This window comes from Cervus elaphus, chromosome X, assembly GCF_910594005.1.
Source record: "Cervus elaphus chromosome X, mCerEla1.1, whole genome shotgun sequence".
NCBI lineage: Eukaryota > Metazoa > Chordata > Mammalia > Artiodactyla > Cervidae > Cervus > Cervus elaphus.
In genome coordinates this window covers 151172680-151193758 of record NC_057848.1, presented here as the reverse complement: position 1 = coordinate 151193758, position 21079 = coordinate 151172680, and the positions used below count along the sequence as shown (strand labels likewise).

At 36.9% G+C, this 21079-nt stretch overlaps 1 protein-coding gene and 1 non-coding gene across 3 annotated transcripts in view; both read left to right on the top strand.

Annotated features, from left to right (window-relative positions):
• POLA1 (DNA polymerase alpha 1, catalytic subunit) overlaps nt 1-21079 on the top strand; it is a 289718-nt gene that overhangs the window by 35778 nt on the left and 232861 nt on the right. For both annotated transcript variants that reach the window (XM_043895338.1, XM_043895337.1), the window contains 7 exons: nt 750-925; nt 3044-3173; nt 3673-3792; nt 4844-4943; nt 6119-6243; nt 10895-11044; nt 11452-11574. In XM_043895338.1, the coding sequence (XP_043751273.1) occupies nt 750-925; nt 3044-3173; nt 3673-3792; nt 4844-4943; nt 6119-6243; nt 10895-11044; nt 11452-11574 (924 nt within the window). The remainder of the gene's footprint in view (nt 1-749; nt 926-3043; nt 3174-3672; nt 3793-4843; nt 4944-6118; nt 6244-10894; nt 11045-11451; nt 11575-21079) is intronic.
• Nucleotides 5526-5636, top strand: LOC122691096. Its single transcript, XR_006340334.1, has one exon.

The following is a 21079-nucleotide window of genomic DNA, read 5'->3' as shown; positions in this document are numbered from 1 at the left end:
ATTTTGAACCCAGGCCCCATCTGACTCTTGGATGGCTTGTCCCTTTTCATTCTGCCTGCTTGCTTGATAAAGGGGGTTGTGGTGGGTTTTGGATGAAGCACCTTCATTTCCTAAACTCTGACACTGCTCTTTGCTTGAAGTCTTTACTTAAGTCTTACCAGTGAAATAGAATGCTGCTTCATCAGAGAACTTAGGAATCTGTACCTTTTATAATATTCTCCAGAGAATTCTGCTGCTGCAGATTGGAGTTGGAAGCTAGTGCTCTTGCTTCTTTTCCTGTTCATCTCTTTAAGACAATAGAGTCATTATTAACACATCATCCAGATGCTGGCGTTGCTTACTCCTTACCCGCTTCAGGGTTCTTTATATGGCATCTTCTCAGTGTGGTCTACCCTGACCACCCTATTTAAGATGTAGTTCCGGCAAATTCATTGTTCCCGTCACCATGTTCTATTTACCATATACTTATTACCTCCCAAAATTATATAATTTTTTTAATTGTATATTTCAAATGAGATCAGGTATCTTTTCTTCTTTGCTAACTGCTGTATCCCTTATATTCTGAGTGCCCAGAACAGTGTCAGATATATAGTCAATGTTCAAAAATATTTGAATGATGGCTGAATGAATGCATGAATGGAAGAATGAAAGTTTCATCATTGTAATTTTGGGTCTAGCCTCAAATCAAGTTAGAACGAAATGTCAGTGTCTGCTCTTCCATGGGATTTGCTTTTTGTCCTCCCCTGTAGGGCAGGAGTGGATTTGGTGAAAGAAATGCTACCTGTGGCCGAATGATCTGTGATGTGGAAATTTCGGCGAAGGAACTGATTCGGTGTAAAAGCTACCATTTATCTGAACTTGTTCAACAGATTTTAAAAACTGAAAGGATTGTAATCCCAATTGAAAATATACGAAACATGTACAGGTATGATCCTGGATGCTTCAGAATTTGTCTGTCTTGAATTTAGCTGAGATGCCAGAATCATCATAGGCTGGAGGAACAGGAGCATGTGGTGCTGTGGAGGGGAAAATTGTCTGTCTTCATGTCAGCATCACATCTCCATTCCTTTAGTGATGTGAATTATTTTGCCTTTTGAATTATTCTAATTTTATCATAATATCTCCCTCATTTAACACCATCTTGATGTTTCCTGAGAGCAGTTTGGAAATTGATGTGATATTTAGGTTTCCACCCTTAATTCATTAATTCAGAAATTAATGCAAATATTTTGGAAATATAAAATCTGAAAAGTCATTCAATTATCTGGAGATATTGCTGCTTATTTCTTTTTTCCAGCCTTGTTGAGGTCAAATTGACAAATAAAAATTGTATTTTATTTAAGGTATACAGCTTGATGTTTGATATACATTGTGAAAAAATCATTACAGTTAAGCTAATTAACACACTCATCACCTCACACAAGCACTAATTTTTTCTTTTCTTTTTTGTGGTGAGGACACTTAAGATTTCTTCCTCTTAGGAAGTTTCAAGTGTATAATACATTATTCAGTGTCACCATGTTGCTGTACATTAGATTTCTGGATCTTAATTCATTTTGCATAATGGAAACTTTTTGCTTGATTATTTCTTACATAAGGTTTCTCCTACCCCTATGGCCATTTTGCATTCTTTTCTGCCTGTTCCTCCTGAGTTCTCAAACTGCTTCTCTTTCTGACTGTGCTCCCTGCCTGGGTGATCTCATCGAGTTGCAGGAATTTCAGTACCACATGGGTGCTGATGCCTCCTCTAAGCATACCTTCACCTTGGATGTCTCCCCTGAATTCAGACTCATGTCTACCTCCCTGTTCCGCTTAATGTCTGATATGAACCTCCAACTCAGCCTGTTCCAAAACTGAGCTCCTGACTTTCTCTTCCTTGTTTCTCTTACTTTTCCAGTATCACTGGAAACCTCCAGAGTCATCCTCAGCCTGGAACCTCTGAGGCATCTATGATTCCTCTCTCTGACATCTTATGTTCCATGCATCAGGGAATCCTGTCAGCTCCATCTTCAAAGTATATCTCTATCTGACCACTTCTTTTCTCTTCACTTGGACCCACCCTGGTCCAAGCCACCATCCTCTTTCTCCTAGGTCACTGGTCTTATATTAGCCTCCTTACTCGACTCCTTGCTTTTGCCCTTGACTCCTTGTTGTCTGTTCTCAACCCAGGAACGAGAGTTCCTGTGCTGAAGTGAAGTTGGATATGGCACTGTACTTAGTCTCCCAGTGACTTTCTGTTTCATTCAGAGTAAAAACCAAAGCACTTATTTTGACTTACAAGGTCCTATACAGTGGGTCTCTCTGCCATTAACTCTGTCCTTATCTTCTGTTATTCTCCATCATTCTCTCTGTTGGAGCCATTGGTCTCCTCCTTGGTATTGGAACTGCGAGATTTATGCTCAGCCTAGGGCATACATTTTTTTTAATTAAATTTTTTTTTTGAATGTGCTGTTCTGTTTGCCTGGAATGTTCTTCCCTCAGATTTACCCATCCAAAAGAATTACCCTCTCACCTCTTGTGGATCTTTATTCTCAGTGTACTCTTCCTTGGTTCCCTAACTAAAATTTCTCTCTGCTCTTGATATTCCTTTCTTAACTTTTCTTCTTAACACTTAGCCTTATTTAACATACCACATATTAAAAATTTAAGTTGTATTCTATCTCCCCCATAAGGACAGGAATTTTTGTCTCTTTTGTTCACAGCCAGAATTTAGAACAATGTCTGGCACTGAGTGGGTATGTAATACATATTTAGTGGATGAAATGAATGAAAGGATTTAGGGTGTTTTCAGATTGTAGTTAACATATAGCTTTATCTTAGTGTGATTTTTTTTTTGTTTGTTTTAGAGAAGGGCATTGGGATCAATGGTATGAATGAATTCCTAATTTCATACTGACCTTATTTTAAATTGTTTCCAATGTGAGGTGCCATTGCTCTGAAGTTACATAACCAAAAATTTTTTGTAATGCTTTATGAAATTCTGATTGTAATCATTGTTTCTTTTAATTACTTGATTCTGTTTCATTCTTACTTTTCTGTACAGTGACTCTTCTCATCTGTTGTACCTGTTGGAGCACACCTGGAAAGATGCCAGGTTCATTTTGCAGATCATGTGTGAGCTAAATGTTCTTCCATTAGCATTGCAGATCACTAACATCGCTGGGAACATTATGGTAAATTTAACTTAGAAAGGGGGAAAAAGCATTTCCTGTTGGATCCAGTGTTTTCTTGGGGTAGTTGTTACATGATAATGAGTCTAAATGCATGCTTATAAAATGAGTAACTTGTATTTTGAAAGCTGGGCTTCTTTTGTAAAATGAAGAACTGCTTGGGAGAAGGGGAGGAAAGCCAGGTGCAGTATGTTGAAATTTGGGTGAACATAAGGATTGTCTCTGACATCTGGATGTGTCTGATTTGTGGAATGGTCCATTTGAGAGTAAAGAAATAGCCCGAGTTGTGGGTATTTTAAGCTCTCTTTGTCTCCTTTTAACCGTAATGGTTAAAGAAGCTGCTGGAAATAATTTAGTACCCCCCGCCTTTTTTTTAAAGCAGCCCTTGATATGATGAGTGAATTTGAAAGAGGTGCTATGATTAAATTTATCAATTTGACGTTGCTTTTGTTTATTGTGGTTTTGAGCTCAAGTTTTTTTTTTTTAAAATTCTACTTAATAGTCTAGGACGCTGATGGGTGGACGATCCGAGCGTAATGAGTTCTTGTTACTTCATGCATTTTATGAAAACAACTATATTGTGCCTGACAAGCAGACTTTCAGAAAGCCTCAGCAAAAACTGGTGGGTCCACAATTGTATAGTGTTTTGCTTTTTTATATCCTCCCTTTTTATTAACAAGATAGGTTTTTTCCTTTGGGCTGTGATAACATCTACTCCCCAGATAAGTAGAAACTGTATCCTGTTTGCTCCATTGCTTTGGTATGGTCATTTCCTTCTCTACTATTCTCTATACAGATAAAAATTATTTGTGAAATATGAAATTCTTTGAGGGAGGCATTAGGCCTCTGATGAGTGACCATAGATGAAAAGTGTTTTCCCGGGTTAGCACTACCAGTTGAACCTTTTATTTCCTTGAACCCCTAAGCCTTTATTTTTGTGTTGTGTGGTTGCATTTTTATATTCTAGTAGGATTAAGGTCACCACAGTCAGGTTTCTGAAGTAGCCTCCATCACACCAGAAGTAAAATTTAGCTTAGCTACTGTTTTATCAGCATGGATAGTAATCAATTTAGAATGGGAGTTTAATGTTAAAATGACTCTGGTTCTTTTGTTGTGCTTGTTTTATGTACATTATTAAAATTAGTAAAGGATTAACTTAGAGGAGTTTGACTTCTGCTGAGTATTAAATGTTTGCTAATTAAACTACTTGGAAAAGAATTTTCAGCATATGGACGTACTTATTTTAAGGTGTCCATATTAATAATGAGAATAATGGTAATATCTATATAAAATATTTTGTATTTTTATATCATGAATGTTAGAGTAATGAATATAAGAGAACTTTAGAATCTCAAATTTTACATAACATGAATAGTTGAATTTTTAGTGTCCATTGATTTAAAAATGTGAAGTTCTATTATTCAGAAATATTTTAAAGTAGAATTTGGATATTTATCAGCTCAGATACAGTGTTTGTTTTGGTAAGTACCATGCTTGGCATTCATTTGGATTCATGAACATGTTATAGTAACTGTCTTTCCCCAGAGGACCATTAACTGGAAGTAAAGTATCTGTTAGAACTGTGTACTGCAATTGGAAAGGGGGAAATCATAAACCTTCTAAATTGGTTCATGAGTTGCTAGCTGGTGAAGTTATCTTCCATTTGATATTAGGGAGATGAAGATGAAGATATTGATGGAGATACCAATAAATACAAAAAAGGACGTAAGAAAGCAGCTTATTCTGGAGGCTTGGTCTTGGATCCCAAAGTTGGTAAGGCTGGGCAGCGGATGGCTTTGTCCCTGACGTGAAGGGACTTCTTAATGCAGAGTCAGCTTGAGAAAACTAAAAGACCTGAGTTGTGTTTTGTACGTTAGCAAATAGGTTCATAATGACCTTACTTATTTTCTTACGTTCATGTGAAAATCTTGTTTGCCAGTCTTTTAACATGGGATTAATGTGAATCTTTTTTTTTTTTGCTGTATTCCAAGGAAGTTTTATTTATGGACATTGAAATTTAAATTTTGTGTCATTTTCACATGTCATTGAAATAGTCTTTGTACATTTTTTTTCCCCGACCATTTAAAGATATAAAAACTCTGCTTAGCTCATGAGTGGTACAAAAAGAGATAGGCTGAATTGATCTTTGCCAACCTCCGGCCCAATATATAGCTATTTGTCAGGACTTCCCTGGCAGACCAGTGGTTGAGAATTTGCCCTCCAAGGCAGGAGACACGGTTACCATCCCTGGTCCGGCGATAAGAAAAATACCACACTGGGATTTAAGGAATAATAGTACCAGGCACAGAGTAAGCTGTTGGTATATGCTTGCTATTGTTGTTATTGTCTTAACTGTGGACATTTTCTTCTATTCAGTTTCTTCTGAGGGTGAAGATAACTCTTTGTAAATGTCCTAGAGAAATACAGTAGCTTTCTGTTTACCCTTTGCTAGTAATACTGACATTTATGTATACATCTCTTGTCTGATCTTAGCAGTTTGTATACAGGTAAACAGGCTGCCTGTTTTATTCTTTGAAGGTGTGATTGTAAAAAAAAAATGTATAACCACTCGCTGGTAGAGATCACTAAATATTTGAGGAGTAGCAGGGGAAGATAGGTGGAAAGGAATGCGTTCTTGAAGGAGAATTGATAGGATCTAGTAAATGAAAATAAAAATAAAGTAATTGATATGAGGGGGAGTGTTTGCCCATAATAATGGAGTACTTTTGGGGGACTGTTGAGGTTTCAATGCCAGACAGGATCTCTTCTTTCTTTGTCTTTGGTTACCTGATGTTTTCACTTTGATATATATTTACAGGTGATAATCGACCCCTTTTCTCCTTTTGTCTGCCTCACAGCTCTGGATAATATATGGAGTCATAATATAGTACTTCTAATATGGTGTTTTACCAAAGACTTTTTGTAACATGGGCCTTTTTTCCTTGCAGGTTTTTATGATAAGTTCATTTTGCTTCTGGACTTCAACAGTTTGTATCCTTCCATCATTCAGGAATTCAACATTTGTTTTACAACAGTGCAAAGAGTTGCTTCAGAGGCACAGAGATTTGCAGAGGTTTGTATTCAACTGGGAACTCTTGAAATTGAAATTAAAAATAGTGCTTAAAGGGGGAAGATAAGCAAAGGGCTTGGTGTTCTAGCTTTTCCTTCTAAAAGGTAACATATCCTTTCTTCGTGGTCAGAAGGGGGAGTGTTGGGTAGGAGGAGACTCAGACTGGTTCCCTGTCTTTTATCTAATAACTTTATTGAGATGTAACTCACAGACTTTGTAATTTACCTATCTAAAGTGTGCAATTTAATGGCTTTTAGTTTATTCCCAGAGTTTGCTAACTGCACTATAATCACTTTTAGGACATTTTCATTTTTCCCCAAAGATACCCTCTTCCTTTTAGCCCATACCTCCCTCAATCCCTTCTAGATCTAGGCAACCACTAATCTTTCCACCTCTATAGATTTGTGTTTTTTGTACATTTCCTGCATATAGAATCATATGTGACCTTTTGTGTCTGGCTTATTTCACTTAGCATGCTGTTCTTGAGATTCATTTGTGTTGTAGTATGTATTAGTCCTTCATTCCTTTTTATTGCTGAATATTCCATTGTAGCGATACATGTCACATTTTGTTTGTTTTAGAATCTCTTGTCAATTTACGCAAAAATACCTGCTGGGATTTTGATGGGGATTATATTGAATCTGTAGATCCCTTTGGGGAATATTGCTATCTTAGTAATGTTAAATCTTCCAATTCATGAAAATCGAGTCTTTCCATTTATTTATGTCCTTAATGTCTTTCAAAGATGTTTTCTAGTTTTAAGTGTACAAGTCTTGCACTTTTATTAAATTTATTCCTAAATATTTCATTCTTTTTGGTGCAGTTGCAAATGGAATGTTTTCTTAATTTCATTTTTGGTTTGTCCATTGCTAGTGTAGAGAAATAGAACTGAGTTTTGTATATTGATCTTGTATCCTGCAACTTTGCTTAGCTCATTTATTAGTTGTGGTAATAATAGTTTGTGGATTCCTTAGGATTTTCTATAGACAGTATCATCTTGTCTGTGAATAGAGAAAGTTTGATTTCTTCCTTTTCAATCTGGATGCCTTATGTTTCCTTTTTTTGATTAACTGCCCTGGCCAGAACCTCCAGTACAGTTGAATAGAAGTGGCAAGAACAGACACCCTTTTCTTGTTCCTGATATTAGGGGAAAACATCTAGTCTTTCACTATTAAATATTATGTTACTTGAAAGTTTCCCACAGCTGGCCTTTATCAGTATGAGAAAGTTCCATTCTAGCACTAGTTTGTTGAGTGTTTTTTCTTTTTTAATCATGAAATAGTGTTGGGTTTTCTTAACTACCTTTTCTGCATCTATTAAGATGATAAGTATATGGTTTTTATTCTTTATTCTTTTAATATGGTATGCTATATTGATTGTTGAACCAACTTTTGTTCCTGAGATAAATCTCATTGGTGTATAATCCTTTTTGTATATGGCTAGATTTGATGTGCTAGTATTTGTTGAGTTTTTTCCTGTATTCATAAAGGCTGTTGGTGTATAGTTGTATATGTCTTTGTCTGGTTTTGGTATTAGGGCAATATTGGCCTCATAGAATGCATTGGGAAGAGTTCCCTTCTCTTCGGTTTTTGGGGAGAGTTCCTGTGGGATTTGTTTTAATACTTTAATTTTTGCCAGTGAAGTTATCTGGTCTTAGACTTCTCTTTTTTAAACTTCTAACTCAGTCTCTTGTTATAGGTCTGTTCAGATTTTCTATTTCTCTTTTGGTCACTTTGGGTAGTTTCTGTCTTTTCTAGGAATTTGTCCATTTTGTATAGGTTATCTGATTTGTTGGCATAAAATTGTTCCTATTATTCCCTTTTAATCACTGTAATTCTTTAAGGTCAGTAATGATGGTCCCCTCCTTTTATTCCTGATTTTAGTGATTTGAGTCATCTTTTTTTTCTGAAGAAAAGGTTTTTTTACTGAAGAAAAAACTTCAGTATAGCTAGAAGTTTATCAATTTTGTTAATCTTTTCAAAGAAGCAACCTTGGTTTCCTTGAGTTTTCTCTATTGCTTTTTTGTTCTGTTTCTGTCCTAATCTTTATTACCTCCTTTTTTCTGGTTTCTTTGATTTACTTTGCCCTTTTTCTAGTTTCTTATGATAGAAGGTGACGTTATTGATTTGAGATCTCTTTTAATTTAGATATTTGCAACTATAAATTTCTCTATAAGCAGTGCTTTAGCTTCATCCCTTAAGTTGTGATATGTTTCACTTGCCTTTTTATAGTCAATCCCCTCTTCCATCAGTCAGTAATTGATCTGACTTTTTTTTCTTTTTTTTCATTTATTTTTATTAGTTGGAGGCTAATTACTTTACAGTATTGTAGTGGTTTTTGTCTCACCATAGCTTAATTTTGCCTGTTCGAGAATTTCAGATTAATGGAGTGATATAGTATGCACTCTTTTGTATCTGGCTTTTTTGTTCAGTGTAATTTTCTTGAGATTCCTCTGTGTTGTTGCATTATTGCTATTCTTTCCTTTTTACTGTTGAGATGTATTTCATACTTATCTGTTCCCCTGAGATCAGCATGTGGATTATTTTCAGTTTGGGGCTGTTATTAATAAAGCTGCCGTGAACATTCTTCTACAATTCTTTTTGTGGATATGTGCTTTCACTTTTGGGGATACCTAAAGAGTGAATTTGCTGGGTTGCGTTGGACAGTGTATGTTTTACTTGAAAGGAAACTGTTAGATTGTTTTCCTAAGTCGTTGTACCATTTTATACTCTTACCAGTCATGTATGTGAATTTTTCCCTTTTCCTGTAACACTTGTTATTTTCAGGCTTTTAAATTTTGGCCATGAAAGCATTTATTAACGATTCTACTCATTAAACATCTTTTTCAAAAGGATCCTTTTGAATTATATCACATGAGTTTTAATCTAACTAGTAGTCATACAGTCAACAGTTTTATGTATGGCTTAATAACTTAATGTGTGGTTCTTCATTTATAAAGCTTATACAATTGACTGTCAGTAGGGAATTTGATTAGATTTGGTTCTCTAGCAGTAAAGGATGAAAATTGACGTTATCTCTGTATGTTGTTTTTCTCTGCTTCTTTGTGCAAGGGGCAGAAGATGTCTTTTTGCTCTCTAGCTCCTGAATTTACAAATCTTTTGGTTCCAGCTTGGGGGCTCTTTTTCAGTCCTAATTCCATATTCCTGGAAGAGAGAATCTCAGAGGCTTGCCTAGGTTGGTGAACATGCCTGTCCATCATCTGTGACCGCAGGAGCGTGTTCACACAGTACAAATGTGTCTGCTGAGGATAGGTTTTTCTATGGGATTGGAGGATAATTTTACAGGGTAGGTATTGAGTAGACATCCCCGAGAGGTAGTGACTACGTTTGGTTAATAATATTCTTTGGACTGTGTCCTGTCTGTGTCAGTATTAGGATAGTTATCATTATGCAGTTCCTTCTTTCCCCCCCTCCCCCCACCACCATTTTGTTATTTGAGCTTTCCAGTTTAGATTCTGGATATGAAATTACACTTCAGAGTTGAAAGAGGTCATCTAAGAAATACTATACACGTAGCAGTTTATGGGTTCTGTATCATTTTCCTGGGCAATATTGTATTTGGTCTTCAGAACAGCTAGTGCCACACAGCTTGTGCTGGCAGAGCCAGGCATTGATTGTAACTTGCCTGACTTCAGATCCTTTCAGTTTACTTTCTATTGGACCTCCATGGTTGCTGTAAATAAATTGGAATGTGTACCAAGATCTCTAATAGGTTTGCTGTCATCGTCTGCTCTATTGGAAAACAATAGGTCCCTGTTACTATTGTGAGATTGTTCATTTGAAGTTATTGATCTTTATAAAATCAGATACTTTGTAAAAACTGGGTTATCAAATGGCATTGACTTGACATACTTTAAGCCAAGAGGTTTATTTTTAACTTTGAACCTTTGAAAGGGCAAATGTGCCTGGTTTTTCTTTGTATCCTGTTAATATTCAATAGAATTAATGGAGCCTTGAGAAAAATGATCTGATGCTTCCCTTGCCTTTTCTTCCTGTAAATTTTAATGGAAGACTGCTGGTTGCTTTCTTAAAATGTTGCTATTGTACCAGTTGCAAAGCAATTGATAGATAAAAGGTACTGCATAAATACTAAGGAATATATATGTGTTAATTTTTAGAAATGTCGTGGCCTATTTAAATATGGGCTCCAGATTCCTAAAATAGATTTGCTGATTTAGTATTTAGGTTTTTATTTTTCAGTCTAAAACACCTAAAGTAATTGCTGTGATTCCCCATAGTTTAACAGAGTTTTGTAGCATTTTGTTTGGTAGTGCACCGGTCTTAAAAATAGTAATTTAATGGCTTTATTTAAAAAATAATACCCCCAAACATGTTGCTCCCCAATCTTTGTTGAAGGGGGAAAAGGAGCATGTGTAAAAATTCATCCCTTTAAACGATGCCTACATTTTGTCAAGAACTAGATCGGGAAGGTACTGGAATGATAGGCTGAGAGAACTGACTGAAAAGAGGGCAGCATTGACCTGCTTTGCAGCCCTCTCAGCATTGTTGACCTTTATACTTAGACAAGAAACTAGCTTTACAAGATGTGGGGTTAAGTTCCCACAAGGTATGATTTTGGGAATTCATTTCACAAAAGTTTGATTTATCTGAAGTTTTTGTCTTGTGTTCATCAGGATGGAGAACAAGAGCAGATCCCCGAGCTGCCAGATCCAAGCTTGGAAATGGGCATTTTGCCCAGAGAGATCCGAAAACTGGTAGAGCGGAGAAGACACGTGAAACAGCTAATGAAACAGCAAGATTTAAATCCAGACCTTTATCTTCAGGTAAAGCTTTCCACTCAGCAACCTCTGAGTGATAGTCTCACCTTTGAAAATTTGATTATCTAGGAGTGATTTAAACATGATGCTGTGGACAGATGTATGTGCTTACTTTAAGTTGGTGGGTAGGAAACCATTCAGAAACATCTGATGCCTCAAAATACAAGGCGCCTCTGTCTGCAAAGATGTATCTGAGCAAGTGCCTTCTGACCTTCTGGGAGCTTTGGAATCTGTGTTTACTTGCTTCTAGGAGGTCGGGGAAATGTGGCTCTGGGAGGATGGGTTGACTGTATTCAGAGTTCTTTTCTCCAAGGACTTTGAGGGTTTCTTATTGGTAGTTAGAAAACATCTAATGTAATGCTTATGCATCTGCAAATATTGTTGTCTGTCTTTTGTCCTTGTGTGGCCTGCAGTATGACATTCGACAGAAGGCTTTGAAGCTCACGGCAAACAGTATGTATGGCTGCCTGGGATTCTCCTACAGCAGATTTTACGCCAAACCCCTGGCTGCTTTGGTGACATACAAAGGAAGGGAGGTAAATGGTATAATATTGCCATATCTAAAATGAAAGTATTTTATTTTTTTTATTTATTTTTATTAGTTGGAGGCTAATTACTTTACAATATTGTAGTGGTTTTTACCATACACTGACATGAATCAGCCATGGGTTTACATGTGTTCCCCATCCTGAACCCCCCTCCCACCTCCCTCCCCATCCCATCCCTCTGGGTCATCCCAGTGCACTAGTTCCGAGCACTTGTCTTATGCATCCAACCTGGACTGGCGATCTATTTCACACTTGATAATATACATATTTTGATGCTATTCTCTCAGATCATCCCACCCTGGCCTTCTCCTATAGAGTCCAAAAGTCTGTTCTATACATCTGTGTCTCTTTTTCTGTCTCACATATAGGGTTATCATTACCATCTTTCTAAATTCCATATATATGCATTAGTATACTGTATTGGTGTTTATCTTTCTGGCTTACTTCACTCTGTATAATGGGCTCCAGTTTCACCCATCTCATTAGAACTGATTCAAATGAATTCTTTTTAATGGCTGAGTAATATTCCATTGTGTATATGTACCACAGCTTCCTTATCCATTTGTCTGCTGATGGGCATCTAGGTTGCTTCCATGTCCTGGCTGTTAATAAACAGTGCTGCGATGAACATTGGGGTACACGTGTCTCTTTCAGATCTGGTTTCCTCGGTGTGTATGCCCAGGAGTGGGATTGCTGGGTCATATGGCAGTTCTATTTCCAGTTTTTTAAGGAATGTCCACACTGTTCTCCATAGTGACTGTACTAGTTTGCATTCCCACCAACAGTGTAAGAGGGTTCCCTTTTCTCCACACCCTCTCCAGCATTTATTGCTTGTAGACTTTTGGATAGCAGCCATTCTGACTGGCGTGTAATGGTACCTCATTGTGGTTTTGATTTGCATTTCTCTGATAATGAGTGATGTTGAGCATCTTTTCGTGTGTTTGTTAGCCATCTGTATGTCTTCTTTGGAGAAATGTCTGTTTAGATCTTTGGCCCATTTTTTGATTGGGTCATTTATTTTTCTGGAATTGAGCTGCAGGAGTTGCTTGTATATTTTTGAGATTAATCCTTTGTCTGTTGCTTCATTTGCTATTATTTTCTCCCATTCTGAAGGCTGTCTTTTCACCTTGATTATAGTTTCCTTTGTTGTGCAAAAAAGCTTTTAAGTTTAATTAGATCCCATTTGTTTATTTTTGCTTTTATTTCCAATATTCTGGGACGTGGGTCATAGAGGATCCTGCTGTGATTCATGTCGGAGAGTGTTTTGCCTATGTTCTCCTCTAGGAGTTTTATAGTTTCTGGTCTTACATTTAGATCTTTAATCCATTTTGAGTTTATTTTTGTGTATGGTGTTAGAAAGTGTTCTAGTTTCATTCTTTTACAAGTGGTTGACCAGTTTTCCCAGCAGCACTTGTTAAAGAGGTTGTCTTTTTTCCATTGTATATTCTTGCCTCCTTTGTCGAAGATAAGGTGTCCATAGGTACGTGGATTTATCTCTGGGCTTTCTATTTTGTTCCATTGATCTATATTTCTGTCTTTGTGCCAGTACCATACTGTCTTGATGACTGTGGCTTTGTAGTATAGTCTGAAGTCAGGCAGGTTGATTCCTCCAGTTCCATTCTTCTTTCTCAAGATTGCTTTGGCTATTCGAGGTTTTTTTGTTATTCCACACAAATTGTGAAATTATTTGTTCTAGTTCTGTGAAGAATACTGTTGGTAGCTTGATAGGGATTGCATTGAGTCTATAGATTGCTTTGGGTAGTATACTCATTTACACAATATTGATTCTTCCAATCCATGAACACAGTATATTTCTCCATCTACTTGCGTCCTCTTTGATTTCTTTCATCAGTGTTTTATAGTTTTCTATGTATAGGTCTTTTGTTTCTTTAGGTAGATATACTCCTAAGTATTTTATTCTTTTTGTTGCAATGGTGAATGGTATTGTTCCCTTAATTTCTCTTTCTGTTTTCTCATTGTTAGTGTATAGGAATGCAAGGGATTTCTGTGTGTTAATTTTATATCCTGCAACTTTACTATATTTATTGATTAGCTCTAGTAATTTTCTGGTAGAGTCTTTAGGGTTTTCTATGTAGAGGATCATGTCATCTGCAAACAGTGAGAGTTTTACTTCTTTTCCAATCTGGATTCCTTTTATTTCTTTTTCTGCTCTGACTGCTGTGGCCAACACTTCCAACACTATGTTGAATAGTAGTGGTGAGAGTGGGCACCCTTGTCTTGTTCCTGACTTTAGGGGAAATGCTTTCAATTTTTCACCATTGAGGATAATGTTTGCTGTGGGTTTTTCATATATAGCTTTTATTATGTTGAGGTATGTTCCCTCTATTCCTGCTTTCTGGAGAGTTTTAATCATAAATGGTTGTTGAATTTTGTCAAAGGCTTTCTCTGCATCTATTGAGATAATCATATGGTTTTTATCTTTCAATTTGTTAATATGGTATATTACATTGATTGATTTGCGGATATTAAAGAATCCTTGCATTCCTGGGATAAAGCCCCCTTGGTCATGATGTATGATCTTTTTAATATGTTGTTGGATTCTGTTTGCTAGAATTTTGTTAAGGATTTTTACATCTATGTTCATTAATGATATTGGCCTGTAGTTTTCTTTTTTGTGGCATCTTTGTCTGGTTTTGGTATTAGGGTGATGGTGGCCTCATAGAATGAGTTTGGAAGTTTACCTTCTTCTGCAATTTTCTGGAAGAGTTTGAGTAAGATAGGTGTTAGCTCTTCTAAATTTTTGGTAGAATTAGTCTGTGAAGCCATCTGGTCCTGGGCTTTCGTTTACTGGAAGATTTATGATTACAGTTTCGAGTTCTGTGCTTGTGATGGGTCTGTTAAGATCTTCTATTTCTTCCTGGTTCAGTTTTGGAAAGTTATACTTTTCTAAGAATTTGTCCATTTCTTCCAAGTTGTCCATTTTATTGGCATATAGGAATGAAAGTATTTTAAACTATACATATTATGGAGTGGGAGAGCCAAAAAGTTTACTGCCTTGTAATATAGCTTCAAATATCCCTTTCTTAGGACAAATTTGAGAGAGATATGCTTTTAAGTAAGGATTCATTCATTAATCCATTTTGTGTGTGTGTGTAATTATTGAGCATCTTCTGTATGCCAGGGATTGTTTGAGGTACCAGGTATAGAGTGTTGAGCAAGATGTAAAAAGTCCCCGCATTGTGAGGCTCATATCTACCTAGAGCAGGGGGTGTGGAAAGGGCTTGGGGTGGAGAGAAGGTCATTTGGAAAATCAGACTTTAAATAAGTGAATAAGCAAATATAAAAAAATAAGAGAATATGATAGAAGTAATGCTATGCAGATAAGTAAAACAGAATGGTAGTTTGAACACTGTTAAGGTGGCTGGCTGGCTTAGCTTGGTCAAGGAAGGGTTCTTTAGAAGGTAACATGAATGAGGCCTGTGACATAAGGAAGCTAGTTTTCTTATGGATATATTAGGTTGGAGTGTGAGGGAAAGGAAGAAGTCAAGGAGGATGCCTCCATTTTTGTCTTTTAGCTGGTTAGCTAGTGAAACCATTTATTAAGAAGGGGAAATCTGGGAGAGAAGTTCTGTCTTGGATATGTTACCTTTGAGGATTGTAATATATCTGTAGGCATTTTGAGTAGGCAGCTGGATGTACAAATTCCTAATTGCATGAACATTATCAGAACCAGAATTACAGATTTAGAGTAACTGGTTTTAGAAAGATGGGCTACATACCAAACAGATTGGAGGTGCTATCCTTTTGTAAACACTAAAAGCTTCATCTGCTTTAGGACCATGTGTGTGGATTTTCCTTAGTTTGTAAGAGAATAGTTACATTAGATATTAAATTCCATTTAGCTCTAGTAAAATACTGATTTCTGTCAGTGGATTTAAGACTACTTGGTCTTAAGGAAGTAGTGGTTATAGGCAGAATACTCATGCTGGGGACCTGGAGTAGAAATCCTCTATAGAGTAGAGGTTGGCTCATTACAGCTTATGGGCCATCTGTTTTTATAAATAAAGTTTTATTGGCACATAGTCATACTCATTCATTGAAGTATTATCTGTAGGTACGTTTGTAGTACAGTGGAAGAGTTGAGTAGTCAAGATGGAAATTTGAATGACCTGCAAAGCCTAAAATATTTACTGTCTCTTTAAAAAAAAAAGCTGACCCCTGTTTAGAATCTAGATTCAGTTTAGTTCGGTTCAGTTGCTCAGTCGTGTCTGACTCTTTGCGACCCCATGAACTGCAGGACGCCAGGCCTCCCTGTCCATCACGAACTGTCGGAGTCTACCCCAACCCATGTCCACTGTGTCAGTGATGTGATGCCATCCAGCCATCTCATCCTCTGTTGTCCCCTTCTCCTGCCCTCAGTCTTTCCCAGCATCAGGGTCTTTTCAAATGAGTCAGCTCTTTGCATCAGGTGGCCAAAGTATTGGAGTTTCAGCTTCAGCATCAGTCTTTCCAATGAACACCCAGGACTGATCTTCTTTAGGATGGACTTGTTGGCTCACCTTGCAGTTCAAGGTACTCTCAAGAGTCTTCTCCAACACCACAGTTCAAAAACATTAATTATTCTGCACTCAGCTTTCTTTGTAGTCCAACTCTCACATCCATACATGACCACTGGAAAAACCATAGCCTTGACTAGATGGACCTTTGTTGGCAAAGTAATGTCTCTGCTTTTCCATATGCTATCTAGGCTGGTCATAACTTTCCTTCCAAGGAGTAAGCGTCTTTTACTTTCATGGCTGCAGTCACCATCTGCAGTGATTTTGGAGCCCCCCAAAAATAAAGTCAGCCACTGTTTCCCCATCTATTTTTGCCATGAAATGATGGGGCCAGATGCCATGATCTTAGTTTTCTGAATGTTGAGCTTTAAGCCAACTTTTTCACTCTCCTCTTTCACTTTCATCAAGAGACTCTTTAGTTCCTCTTCACTTTCTGCCATAAGGGTGGTGTCATCTGCATATCTGAGGTCATTGATATTCTCCCGGCAATCTTGATTCAAGCTTGTGCTTCTTCCAGCCCAGCGTTTCTCATGATGTACTCTGCATATAAGTTAAATAAGCAGGATGACAATATACAGCCTTGATGTACTCCTTTCTTTTCCTATTTGGAACCAGTCTGTTGTTCCATGTCCAGTTCTGACTGTTGCTTTCTGACCTGCATACACGTTTCTCAAGAGGCAGGTCAGGTGGTCTGGTATTCCCATGTCTTTCAGAATTCTCCACAGTTTATTGTGATCCACACAGTCCAAGGCTCTGGCATAGTCATTAAAGCAGAAATAGATGTTTTTCTGAAACTTTCTTGCTTTTTTGATGATCCAGTGGATGTTGGCAATTTGATCTCTGGTTCCTCTGCCTTTTCTAAAACCAGCTTGAACATCTGGAAGTTCACGGTTCATGTATTGCTGAAGCCTGGCTTGGAGAATTTTGAGCATTACTTTACTAGCGTGTGAGATGAGTACAATTGTGTGGTAGTTTAAGCATTCTTTGGCATTGCCTTTTTTTGGGATTGGAATGAAAACTGACCTTTTCCATTCCTGTGGCTACTGCTGAGTTTTCCAAATTTGCTGACATATTGAGTGCAACACTTTCCCAGCATCATCTTTTAGGATTTGAAATAGCTCAACTGGAATTCTATCACCTGCACTAGCTTTGTTCGTAGTGATATTTCCTGAGGCCCGCTTGACTTCACATTCCAGGATGTCTGGCTCTAGGTGAGAGTGAGTGATCACACCATCGTGATTATCTGGGTCGTGAAGAATCTAGACTAGACATACGTAATAGCACTTTGAGATGATGAAAACGTTCTCCATCTGCAGTATTGAGTGTAGTAGCTGCTGGCCACAAGTGCCTTGTGAGTGCTTGATAGCTGGCTACTGTCAGCCAGCTGAGGAAGTAGAGTTTGAGTTTTATATAGTTATAATTAAAATTAACCTTAAATATCCATATGTGGCTAGTGAACTGCTGTATTGGACGGTGTCGATCTCGCTGGCATGAAATGAACAGGACGTTGAGAGCTGCTCTTCTGTTTGATCACAATCTCAAAGACTCTTCTGAGGGCACAGTGAGGGAGGGCAAGACATGTATTGGACACCAGCATAACGTGAGACACTTTCAGATGCATTCTTCAGTAAGACCCCATAAGAATCAATTGATAGAGGTAATAGTGTTCCCATTTTGCTGATAAGAAAGCTAATAAACTCAGAGGTGAAGTGTAACAATTGACTTATTTGAATGGGAATCCAGATCTTCCTGACTTGAAAGCTCTTGCTGCATGAAGGTTGTGTGCTTGCTCCGTCTCAGGATGGCTTTCCTGACTGCTGCTTTGTATTCTACCTCTTATTTGTAGAAGAACGCGTTTTTCAATACTTATCTCAAGACACAAGCCTTTTTTCTTTGAGAAGATATAGGTGTTTTAGGGGCTCATAGAAATGAAGGAAGGATGTCTTCCATTTTCTTAGGCTAAGTTTACTTTAAAATTATTTAAATTTTATTTCTGTGGATGTATCCAGTGGCTTCTGATAGAATACCATCTTATTTTTGTATTAGGAAATGCACTCACTATGCCCCAACTGGGTGATAATACATGGGTTGACTATTGAGATTGGATCAAGGTTACTCTTAAGTTTCTCACGAGAGGCAATAGTTGACAATTTACTCCCTTGGAGAGTGCCTCTTGCTGTTGGGAAATCCCTGTTGTTACATTTTCTGCATTGGCTCAGAAATCCACAAGCTTAAAAGGGCACTGTTGATAATGATAAGCCCCAAATTTGTCCAATGATCTCCCCCACTCCCCTAATCCATTGTACTTTAAGGGCAGTATTTTTGTTTAGCTCAATTTTTAATAGGGAATTGAAACTCAATTTTTATTTTTCTGTTATATAAAATGGAGCAGTAACAAATCTTACTAAATATTTTGTTTAAAAAAACTCTACTCTCCCCACTAAAAAAAGAATTTTAGACAAATCTAGAAATAATCATGTGTGGTTTAAATTCTTGGTTTCTGCTTTCCCCTTGTCTCTTTCCCCTTTGCTTTTTCCCACAAATAAAAAAATGCAGCAACTGTGGGAAATGGGCCTTTAAAGTAATGTGAGGTTAATGAGAAATAATAATTACACAGTTGCTTCCTGGAAATCTTATTTGAGAAGATTCAAAGCCACGTACAGAAATTATTTCCTATAATAAAATTGATTGTAATGTATTGGTGATAATTATTAGCACTGGCGGATGGAAGTATTTTATGTGATAATCTGTCTTTAGGTTTACTGTTATTTTCCATATGTTAGGTCTTTGTGAATTAAATAATCTTTTGATTATGAAGAAGTAGGAGGAATGAAGTGTAAAAAGAGAGTCAGTTTGCTGAATTTTGGAATATTTCTGTGACTTATCAACCTTGTTTTTGTACTAAGAGTAGACCCAGTAATATAGTAACCTGAAAATCCTAGAAGTTGATTGCTTTTAAAATCCTTGTAGGATAAATTAGATTAAGGTTCAAGTAGAAATTAATGAGAAGGAAACCTGGTAGTATGTCACCTGAAAAGATTGTAACATTTAGCATTTGAATATGGATTAATACACAGTCTGGGGAGGCCTTAAGCCCCCCTCCCCCATTTTATTTTGAAGTCTATATTTTGTGTGTGCTCAGTTTGTTGGAATCATGCAGGTTTGGCTCCGGTGACCTAATAATTTCTGTAATCAAATGTATTATGGCTGTTAGAGTACTCAGAGTAATTACTAATTGTACTTTTAAAAACAGGTTTATAATAAAAATGCTAATAGTTATGTCAAATGGACATCAATATTGTCTTTTCCCAGGTGTGATCTTTCACACTTAAACTCTTCTGTGATTTTTAATTGCTCGGTGGTAGAGGAATTAGTTAATGGTTAAGGAATTGTATAAGGGACCTCATAGTGTGCAGGTTATTTAAAAATAATGAACTCAGTGTTTCCAGAGAAGTAATACAGAAAGCTAGTTGATAGATATTCAGAAGTGAATCTACATAAATACCATCTATATTTGTGTTTGTTCTCAGTGTATTTGTAGAGACATAAAAAAGATACTGGGTAAGTTGATAGCACTAAGTGGACGTGTATTTTAAACCACAGAGAAAACAGACTAGGTAGTCAAGTGACTGTTGTAGTAATTGAAATGATTGTTCACTAGATGGCGATAGACACCCTGAGATCATTAATCAATTAAGGCTTTATATTGTGAACAATAGTAAAGGCCATTTAATGACACAAATCTGTCCAGATTTTTCACTTTTATTAATTTGGAACTATTAAAGGACCAAAGGATTGTAATAGTGTATTTAGTGTTTAAAATAATGATGGTTTTTGAATAATAAGTTTTGTTGATAAGATCAATCATGTAATGTATATCATAGCAAGGTAATTCTTCTATCAAAGAGCAAAATTCACACTTGTGGCCACGGGGTTACAATACATAACTCTCTTGGTCACAGTATTAGGCTAATCTAAAGAGAATTGAAATGATTTTGATGTGTAATTTTGCCTCTTTGAATTTGTTGGGGCTTTTTTTGAGGGATTTTTAACTTACTGTGTACTTATAAACATGCTTATTGCATAATTCTTAGTGTAATGGTAATATTTGTCTTTATGGAATAATTAGTACTTATTGATGTTGGTATTGTTTTATTTCTGCACTCTGTTATTTCTGTGCCCTTGAGAAAATGATTTTTGGTCTGGATTTCTGATTGCATTTTAAAGTGAATGTGTGCTCTAATGTTTGGTTATAGAGCCCGTGCGTTTTCATTTTCTCACCCAGTAGGCTAAAATGAGTCTTTGCCAGCCTGCTTGCCAACCAGTTGTAGACTGCCTAGCTTTTAGTTTCGTTTGGAGCTGAAATTTCGGCATTTGAAAAATGTGTCCAAATCATTGCAGGAAAACACTGCAGTCTGGGCAAGCCTTCCTGGGAGTCTCTTGGCCATGTGCTAGTGCCTGTCAAGAGCCCTTCAAAATGGCCCTGGGATGGAGGGCTGGCTGTAGCCTTTGTTGATGTCAGTGGCAAAAGAGAATGAGTGAATAGGCAGAATCTTATAATTAAGTGCTGACGGAGACTTTGTGATTTATCTGCAAATAAGCAAAAATTTCATGTTTCCAATTTCTTTTCTTTAAAAAGCCTAGTTTTAACAAACTAAATGCAATAAAATATTGTAGAGACAACTGAAGACCCTTTCCTCCGTACCCTCTCTCATTTCTTTCTTCTTTTGAGGTACCTGCTCTCTCAGGTTAGTTGTGCCCTTTTTGCCCAGGGTTTTTTGTTTTCACAACAGATCATGTGTACCTATATATGTGGTGCCCTAGAAGTTTTTACCATTTATGTGTCATGCTATACATGTGCTTTTGCAGTTTGCCAAAAACAGTAGGAGCAAGTACCTATTCTGTATACCAGTTTTTAAGCTGGTCTGTGTTGGTACAGTTTCAGACTTGGTTTATTCGTGTTACTTATTGTGTAA